Here is a 10597-nt window from a genome sequence, read left to right as displayed (position 1 = left end):
ATCCTGACAAGTGCTCCAGTCCCTGCTGCAGAGAAACACCCCAGAACAGGACATCACCACCTCCATGCTTTACTGGAGGAATGCTGTTATTTGGATGGTGAGCTGTATTGGATTTCTGCCAGACATATCGTTTGGTGTTGAGGCTAAATAATTCCATTTTAGTTTCATCTGCCTCAGAATCATCAAGGTGTGTTTTGGCAAAGCTGCATGGGGCCTTTCTTGAGGAGTGGCTTTTTTTCCGGCAACCGTCCCATACAAGCCACATTTGTGGAGAATTTGTGATACTGTTGTCACATGCACACAGAGTTCCTGTAAGCCTCTTGGTCGCCTCTCTGACCAGTTTCCTCCTGGCTCTTCAATCAGGTATGGAGTAGGGCTTTGCACAAATAGTCGAATATTTAATATGTAATTATAATTCGAAAAATAAAAAGCACTATTCGAATTTTACTACATTTTGCTTTGCCAGCCGTAAATGTCCATCACATGAAATCCAAACACCAGTCGACTGAGGAAAGACAGCTGTCCATCACTGCATTCACGACTGCAGGTAAGCGCAGCTGTAGCCCGAGTGAGCTGAGAAGAGAACGCATCTGATAGTCAAATGATCTTGAGACATATGCTTCCTTTAAGTTTCCTCGAGGGAGAGTGGTTTAAGAACAGAAAACACAAAGCGCTGAAAGAAACTTTGCTTAGCACACCGTTATCTTTGTGTCTCAGGAACGTCCTTGCAGCTTGTGTTCTTATTGTTATAAGACTGAGGAGCCAACTTTCACAAGCAGGAGATGTATCCATCTGTATCCATCTCCTGACTTGTGCCTGTCCACGACTTTATCCCGGAGATCTTTTGACAGTTCCTTGCCACCCATAGTTGATTGTTTGCTTCAGTTGCACTACCAAGGACTGAAATGCTCCAGGAAAACTCTTTTCATGCTGAGCTAATCAAAATGAGCACAGCTGATCACAGTTGAGAAGGTGATTCGCTACATCTGATCGAGTTTACAAGTCATTTTACGATCCTTTTTCCAACCTTTTCTTTCTGACCAGGGGCGTGTCTACGTGGTGGCCAGGGGTGCCCCCCCTACCAGATGTCTTGCGATAGGCTTGTTTTTAGTAAATTTCTAACTGCATCTGGCAGTGGCGGATCCTGGCATGTGTAGGCAGCTGCCTAGGGCCGCTTTCTTCTCTTCTTTAAACTTAATTTTAGGCGGTTTCTATAGTGTGATCTTAATGACAATGTCGAGAGTGCATAATGTTACGCGATCCATGTGCGCGAGGACGAATCTCTCCACTCCCAAGCGGATTTCCTTCACTCACACAAAACTGGACGTGTGCTTTTAAATATTGTTCTTTTATGAATTGGCTCTGCTCTGTCACTGTCTTTGTCACTCTTTGTTTAGTGAGTGTACACAATGTATAATAACATACATCGTTCCGCAAACACAACCTCCACCCCGACCACCCTCTTTTGAGCCAGTGCCCCCGGTTGGCCCCCCCATTTAAAATGCTCTAGACACGCCCCTGTTTCTGACATGTTGGTGTTATATCTTTCATCTATCTATGAGTAAATATAGCTTGATAAAACAAAAACTGTGAGGAAACATACTTCAGAGGAAAGTGTTTCGAATATAAATTACGGCAGTGCATAAACATCATATCAGGAACATGATTATCAATGCATGAGACAAACTCACTTTAATTCCTTGTATATTTTCCATGCTTCATTTCTTTCCTCTATGCTTGAGACAGATCATGCCAGAGTAGTGAAATCTTGTCTACACTCAACTACAGTATCTCACAGCAGATGGATCACATGACCTTCGCTCTCATTTCCATTGGTTGCTGGTGCGTTGCTTCGCCATTTGCATAGTTAATTTTTCTCCGCTTCGTTAAATGCCCAGTGATCACTCGTGTTTCTGCAGATCACCAACTTTCATTGAAAACGCATGATTTTTGGTTTCTTTCTTGCTGTATATCACCGTTAATGAGTGTGAATTCCCATAGTGCTAGAAGTCTAGCTGAACATACCACAAGTCTATGGCTGCATACTAATCCTAATCTTGTGTACTATATAGTACAAATAGTGAGATTTGGATTAGTGTGTACCAAATCCTTGTATGTTGAAAACAGTATGCCAAGGGGGTCTGGATAGTGTATTATTCCCAGTGCATTCTCAAAGTATGCATCCTTACAGCTTTTTCAGCTAATATTGCAAACAAATATTTTTTTTTCATTGACCTTTGCAGTTTTAGAAACTGTATGAACCTAGAAGTTAAATAATACTAACTTTAAGGCAATAACTTTACCTGTTCGTCTTGATGATGGGTGTAGGCAGCACACAAGTGAGTCTCCATCCAAATGAAGCCAGCGACTGCAGCAGGGGAATATAGTCTGTCTTCACCTGTAAACCCTGAAAAGAATAAAGTTGAAAAAAATGCTTTAAAGGAGAAAAGTCACACTTAAGTAGCAAACAACTGATTCGAGGTTTGGACTTTAAATTGAAGTCTTTAGGCGTATATTAAGACATTTAAAATGGTGACTCTGTTAAGGTCCACCCTCTATTGCGCTTTTGTTCATGTTATCTGCATGGGCATTATAATTCAAATATTTGGAAGTTTTAAAAGGTTAAAACACATATAACTTGTAGATATTTGGAAGTTTCATAATAAAGGATGTTTATTAATAAAATCGAAATAATTGAAATGATCCTTTGTGTAGATAGATAGTCAGAAATGTGTCATATACTGAGGATGTGGGTTTAGCCTGATAGAAAAGAAATCCTAGTTACCATAGTTACCCATTCATTTATAGGAAAAAAAAACAGACCGAAAGTTGTTTACTTGAGCCTATACTTGAAGCTCGATTTGGGCCCCAGGGACTTGTCTGATTCAGTTTAAATTAATTCAGAGTGATAAAAATTAAGGTTTAATATCTGTTGTGGTAATATAACAGATGTTGAAATAAAAGATGTATTGTATGAAGAGCTCATGAATGTATTTCTCTGTGATTCAGGGAGCAGTGTAAATCAAACAGGGTTGTTTGGAGCAGTTAGGGGTTGTACTGTGGTTTCAAAGAGAATGCTTGTACTCTCATTTCAGGAGGAGCGCACAGGAAGTCAGTGTGGTTTAATAACGGCACTTGTCCTCAAAAGGAAACCATGTCGCGTGTCAGCCATGCGCACACACTCATAATGATAATGCAAGACAGTTCTGATAATGCTTCACTTGCAATAATATGCCATGAGTTTTGGCACAGTCACTGTGGAAAGTTCAGAGTAGATAACAACATGATGACTTTGGAGCAGTCTTCTAAAGCAACAACTAAAATAATATTTAGAGGCGGTTTTGAAAAACTCTACATATGCATAAAAAACATGGTACACACAAGCATTGGATAAAATTAGGTAGATTGGTTTAAGTATTATTATTTATAAAAATTGTGTATTTTTATATGAAATTAATTTTATATTAATATTTAATTTTAATATTTAATATTAATAACAATATATATATATATATATATATATATATATAGTTCAATAAATAAAGGTTTCAGATTGTCTGAACTGAAATTCTTAATAATGTATGTATATATATGTAATTGATACTTTAAAGAATTATACTTTTGTATATGTATAATTTTTATATATAATTATACATAATTTACATTATTGAATATATAGTTTTTAATTATGTAAATTGTATAATTATGTTTATATATATATAAAATTATTTCATTTATTGTATTTACATATTATTATCAGTTATGTGTGTGTGTGTTGTGTGTGTAATAACAATATATTATTAATATTTAGTAATATATGTAATATATTAGTAATATATTTAGTAATTTAGTAATATATTGATAAAATAATAAATGATTTCATTTATTTTATTTACATATTGTCATCAGTTATGTGTGTGTGTGTGTATATATATATATATATATATATATACAGTATTTAAAAATGTTTTTTCCTTACAATGCATTGTGGGATTGCCTTCAGGAAGCAGAATGCATGTGAGGCTGCCTTAAATTCTGTCTACCTTTCAGAACAGCCTACACAAACACTGCCCATATTGATTTTGGGACAGAGCCAGAGTCTTAGTCCTTTGAGGAGGTTTTGTTTCAACACCTTTCCTAGTTATGAAGCCCTTTTGCCCAGATTGGATGACATTGTTGTGGGTCGTGCGTTGAGACCTCAGAGGCCCAGGTTTCTGTTGAAATGGTTTTTGGGTATTTGCGTTGGCCAAGACCACAGCGGCAGCCTTTGGGGAATCCAGATATGTGAGAAGAGGTTTTTGTTGGAAGCGGTCCCAGTAGTGGACCCTGTAAACAGCAACGCAGACTTAAAAGCGGAGAATATGGTCTGTTTAATGGCTTTCCATTGCGGCAAGATTGTGTGAACATCTAGATGCTATTGAAGTGCTACACTCTTTCAACATGGAGGTCAGTGAAATAGAGCAGAACCAAGACTCCTCAAGAAAAAGAGTCGTAAAGTCATCACGAAAGTCAGCTTTCGAAATAGGGCGCATTTCAGAGTGAAGACGGATTATTGATGAGAAAAAACACGTTGGCTGAAATTTCATCATTCTAAATCAGTAATTGATTGGATTGTGAAAGAGAGAACGGAGTCAGGTGGTTTGATGAGGAGAGTTAAAGGAAAGGCAAGAGGGGATGATGATGTCAACCAGGATGGAAAAACATTTTAGAGGTAGAGCGACTTTTAATGAAAGATTATAAAGACAGTTTTTAATAACGTGCATGAATCGTTCACAATAAGATGTGTATTAAGATGTATGTATGTATGTATATTAAGAATACAGATAGGGTAAATTGTGATTTCATGTTGACTTAAAAGCTGATGTGTGCGATTTTATTTATTTATTTGTTAACATAATTGTCATTTATTTATTATTTTTAATGTAATTTGTAGGTTGTAGTATTGTGCGCTTTCACTTGACTCGACCCAGTGGTGTGAATTGGGGGCGGGACTGTTTTCTGTTTGGCCAACCAATAGAAAACATGGGGAGCAGTAATGGTCCAGCAATGACTTCCAGTAGCGTTACTGCAGAGACTCAGCTTTAAATGCAAAAATAAAAGTTTTAAAAGTTTGGGAAGGTTGCATTAAATTGATGTAAAAAGTTAAGACATTTATTATGTAACAAAAGATTTCCACAAAAAAATATTAAGCAGCAAATCTATTTTCAACATTGCTAATAATAATAATAAATATTATTGGCAATAATATTTAATGTGGCTCAGTAACTCCGTACAAGTGCTTTGGAGATTTATGCATGCAATTAAACATTTCCATATTATTTATAGGTATAATAATAAATGATGATATTAATAAATATTTACTGTTTTTAAAATGTATTTATTTAGCTGTTTATGTTTTATATATAATATAAAAAATATATATAAAAATTTAAATTATATTGAAATTATTATATTGAAATTAAGTAAATAGGCACATTTAAAAATAATGTATTTAACTAACAATTTATTATGCAACTAAAAAACAAATATACACATACATTATATTATGTGGAAATATTGTGTGTGAATATATTTTAATATATATATTTCCAATATATTTTATATTTTTTAACTAACTACTAATTTATTAACCAACAAAAAGGCAACTAGATGATATATATAATATAATACTGATATTAATAAATATATATTATATATATATATATATATATATATAGGAATCTTATTTTTTTGTTGGGTAAAAATTATAGGATATTGTAATTATAATACCTAACTAAATATTTATGCATGCAATGCAAAAATAAATTTTTTATTATTAACCACAATTTATTAGTGTGTGTGTGTGTGTGTATATATATATATATATATATATTGTAATTGTGGGATATTGCAAGTGTAATTTTTTATTTCAACAACTAAACTATTCATATATTGAATGACATCATTATAAATTATTATTTGTTGCGCTACATTAAAAAAGCATTTCTCAGAATACCATCAATGAGTGAATGAGTAATGTGCAGTGATTGTCTGACGCTGTTATAGAAACATGATTCACAAGACATTTGAAATAAACATGCAGGCTCATTGAAGACAGAAATATCACTGACAGAAAATGAGACAGTGATTGATGGGCTGAGTCAGACAGCAGCTGAACATATCAATTCAAAATGTCTTACTGCATTTGTGAAAATGCCCTTCTGTCTGATGATTCTATATGATTCTGATGTCTGGCATATACATCAACATGCCCTTACACAATATTAATACTGAATATAATTGATGAAATCTTGAATTACAGTCGTGTTGAATGCTGCGAGATGTCGAGCAGACTTAGATTTGAATGCAGCCCATCGACCGAGCGGCTCTGAATAATGCTGGGCAGAAACAGCATGTCCTTACCCTCAGCTACAGAACCTCCGTCATGGCTGAGTAGAAGAGAGCGAACGAGAGAGGACAGCAGAGAGCAATTGAGAGCTGCAGGATTATAAAATAAATCTCAAAACTCGATTACGCTGATAGCATCAGTACACAGTGCTAACTAACACAACACTGTCCAGCGCACATGCCCCTCACTCACACACACACAGCCCAAGTAAGCATGAGCAAAACCAATTTGAGAAGAATCAGTGGCGAACTGGCACAATATCTGATTTCAACAAGCATGGCTAAGACTCTCTGAGCAGCAGGACCCATTACTGTCACTCAAACGGGATGTTCGGATGAAAAATGGGGTTTCCTGCTTTCTTGTGTAATTCATGCTGTGCTTCTAGATTTTTTTTTTCTTCCAGTTTTGCCTAATTGAGTGGTTTTTAGTAGTTTGTGCAAATAATTTAAGGAATAGTTCACCTAAAAATGAAAATTTGCTGAAAATGTACCCACTCTCAGGCCATCGAAGATGTAGATGAGTTTCTCTAGATTTGGAGAAAGTTAGCATTACATCACTTGCTCACCAATAGATCCTCTCCATTATCTATAAAAACACTTTCTTAAGTGCTATTATAAAAAAGTCCATAAATCCACCCATATTTGTTTAGAGCTGTTTTGGACAGTTTTTTTCTTGTAAACAGTGCTTGATCTGTGCATATTCTTTTCCTGATACAGACGAGACAACTTTTTCTCTGGAGAAAGTAATGTTTTTGCTCATATTTGTGACCCTGGACCACAAAACCAGTCATAAGGGTCATTTTTTGTAAAAAAATTGAGATGTATACATCATCTGAAAGCTGAATAAATAAACTTTCCATTGATGTCTGGTTTGTTAGGATTGGACAATATTTGGCGAAAATCTGGAATCTGAGGGTGCAACAAAATCCAAATATTGAGAAAATCATCTTTAAAGTTGTCCAAATGAAGTTCTTAGCAATGCATATTACTAATCAAAAATTAAGTTTTGATATATTTACGGTAGGAAATTTACAAAATATCTTCATGGAACATGATCTATACTTAATATCCTAATGATTTTTGGCATAAGAGAAAAATCCCATATACATATACACACATATTTGACCCTTACAATGTTTTTTTGGCTATTGCTAAAAATATACCCAAGCGACTTAAGGCTGGTTTTGTGGTCCAGGGTCACATTTTAGCCGGAAGCAACGGTTTGAAATTAAAACGTCTTATTGATGGATTTGTTTCTTACAAACATCCAGCTTTTCATACAACGTTAATTGCTGGACTGGAGTGGTGTGGATTATTGTGATGTTTTTATCAGCTGTTTGGACTCTCATTCTGACGGCACCCATTCACTGCAGAGGATCCGTAGCTGAGCACTGGTAAAGCTACATTTCTCCAAATCTGTTCTGATGAAGAAACAAACTCATCTACATCTTGGATGGCCTGAGGGTGAGTACATTTTCAGCAAATGTAATAAATTCTAATACATTTCACAAATAATTACAATGAAACAGCAAGTAATGCATCGAAATGAGAAATTTTGAGGTACAAAGACTGAAATAGTATTTTCTTACTATATATTATACTCGAATAACCTTATACTTTGAATAATCATTTTTTACAGTGTACAGGTAAATATGACAATAGTACTCTGAAGAACAGAATGCAAGAGTGTGTTTGTTTGAGTGTAACTCACATCAATGATTGTCCATTGTTCCACCACTATAGCGTCGTACGCAGCAGCCGCATTGTTGTCGCTCTCCACTCCCTCCTGGAACACGAACACGCTGCCCACAGTTTTGATGAGAACATCTGCAAGGAATAGAGGAGAAATCAGGCAGTGTTCTGGGTTTAATACGGTGGGTCCAGTGTTGTTTGGAAGTATCTTCTGTTGTGTTGCCCAGAAAGAACAAGTGTTGTAATTGTTGACCAAAGCTACACATTTTTGAATATTGTTTTCTTTAATTAAAATAAAGCTGACATAAAATATAAACATTAGTTGAAAACCTTAAACATAAAAAATAGAAATGAGAAATATTGCACTGCACTAACTAAAATAAATCAGTTTAAGTTAAAGTACTATATTTACTAAAACTGAAATAAATATAAATTTCAAAAATGTAAAAAGATAATAATGACAAAGGCACGTAGCAAAATTACTAAAACTACTAAATAAAAACGTTATAAAATATTAATATTAATAAATATTATAGTATATAAATAATACTAAAATAACACTTTAAGTAACACATAACCAGATGTTCATCCATCTAGAAAGGTAATCTTATTTGAAAACTATTTTTACAGCAGTACGTTTTCATGGTGTTTTTTAGAGCTTGACGTGGTCACTATGAACTGTTGTTGTTGAAAAAGAGCTAAGCTTCTTTAAAATGATTTCATTAATTTCCACAAAATAATTAATTGCATACAGGTTTTGTGTGCAGTTAAAGAATTGCAATTCTCGGATGTACTATTGCTTTTACTTCTATTAAACCCAGTATATTCCTTTTAAAAAGTCAGTGGAAGCTAAATGTATGAAAGCACAGAAAGAAAAGCGATGTTAACTATAGCGGGAATTCTAGGTGATCAAAATATAACTAGAGAGAGAATATGTGCGGATGAGGAAGAAAAGAAAGAGTGACAGCAACAAGACAGACAGAATGAATGACCAGCCTAATTAGCCAACACATCCATGTTGGAATGTAGAACATTTCCTGTGAAATAAATAAAGCCCTTTCAAATGCAAGAGCCGCACACATTTTAATGGCCTGATGTCGCTGCCGCCCCATGCGGCTCCTGCGTTTGGCCCTGTTTTAGAGTGATCTTTATATATGGCTGGATAATAAGCTCTGCTGAGTATTGAAGACGAGCACAGGGGCGTCTGGGAGCCGGCTCACATCCCGCTTTATTTCTGCTTAGTGTCCTCTCATGGCCCAAGAGCTGCCTTATTACCCTTCCTCCATTTACACACTAATACTGTTTGTGCTGCCTCTGTCTGCTCTGGGAGACACTCCAGATTACATTATAGAGGGGCTGAGGGATGGGCGGCCATGGGCCGGCCCCTGGCGGGACCCGATGCGAAGGGGTTTTTCTCAGGAAAGGGAGGGGCCCGGTGTCTGTCGCCTGCATCCTTCCATCAAAAAACCTATTTAAGGCTGCACTTACACAATTGAAGGCATCTCACTGGCCTTTCAAACAGGGCCATTGTTCTGGCCACCTTGCATCAGATGTTCCCACTTGGGATCGTAATTGGAAAAGTCCACTCGGGAGATTGCCTCAGTTGTTGAGCCCGTCTGGATGCACAGCGTTGTCTCAGGTGAGCAAGTCCGACAGGGCGCTCTTTTCTACAGACGTGCCAAATGTCGGTTCAATAAGCCGTCGGCCCCGCGAGAGGCCCGTTTATGGAGATTGACAGCAGAGAGATTGTCCGTTTGATGGAGTGAGACTGCGGGAATATGTGGAGTTAGTCTGGCCAGGTCATGGTGACTGATAGCGTTCAGGTTTAAGTATGTGCCAGAGAGAGCTGCTGATGCTCAAGACAGCTTATGTATATTTTACCACGCGGGGCAGAAAGGGGCCGAGACAGATTAAGGGTGGAGGATGTGAACATATTAAATGTCAATCACTTGAGCAGACAGACTACTGCATTAAAGCTTTCTGTGCTGACATTGATGTAAAAGCTTCTTTGTTAAAGGTTCGATTTCTGTCTCACCTATCAGCACCAAACAAAAACGCAAAACTGATGATGAACTAACGTTCTATCTATCTATCGTTCTATCTATCATTCTATCTATCTATCTATCTATCTATCTATCTATCTATCTATCTATCTATTATGTAATTCTCTTTCGATCATTTTATCTGTCACTCTTTCTATCATTCTATCTATTGTTCTATCATTCTATCTATCTTTCTATTGTTTTGTCTCTCCATATATATGTCTGTCTATTTATCTATCGTTCCATCATTGTCATTCTATCTATCGTTCTATTATTTTTTCATGATATGTTCCATCCATCCATCCATCCATCCATCCATCCATCCATCCATCCATCCATCCATCCATCCATCATCCAGTTTAATATAAACCCTCAAATTTCAACGGCTTTTAAACTTGTATCTATTTATCTATCTATCTATCTATCTATCTATCTATCTATCTATCTATCTATCTATCTATCTATCTATCTATCTA

At 36.0% G+C, this 10597-nt stretch overlaps 1 protein-coding gene across 2 annotated transcripts in view; it reads right to left on the bottom strand.

Annotated features, from left to right (window-relative positions):
• LOC107592114 (raftlin-like) overlaps positions 1 to 10597 on the bottom strand; it is a 110067-nt gene that overhangs the window by 7696 nt on the left and 91774 nt on the right. For both annotated transcript variants that reach the window (XM_016281497.1, XM_016281498.1), the window contains exons 7-8: positions 8099 to 8214; positions 2304 to 2407 (exon numbers count right to left, since the gene is read on the bottom strand). In XM_016281497.1, the coding sequence (XP_016136983.1) occupies positions 2304 to 2407; positions 8099 to 8214 (220 nt within the window). The remainder of the gene's footprint in view (positions 1 to 2303; positions 2408 to 8098; positions 8215 to 10597) is intronic.

The sequence above is a fragment of the Sinocyclocheilus grahami genome, unplaced genomic scaffold, assembly GCF_001515645.1.
Source record: "Sinocyclocheilus grahami isolate Dianchi unplaced genomic scaffold, SAMN03320097.WGS_v1.1 scaffold150.1, whole genome shotgun sequence".
Lineage (NCBI taxonomy): Eukaryota > Metazoa > Chordata > Actinopteri > Cypriniformes > Cyprinidae > Sinocyclocheilus > Sinocyclocheilus grahami.
Note: the sequence above shows the minus strand (reverse complement) of the source record. Positions and strands in the feature narration are given on the sequence as shown.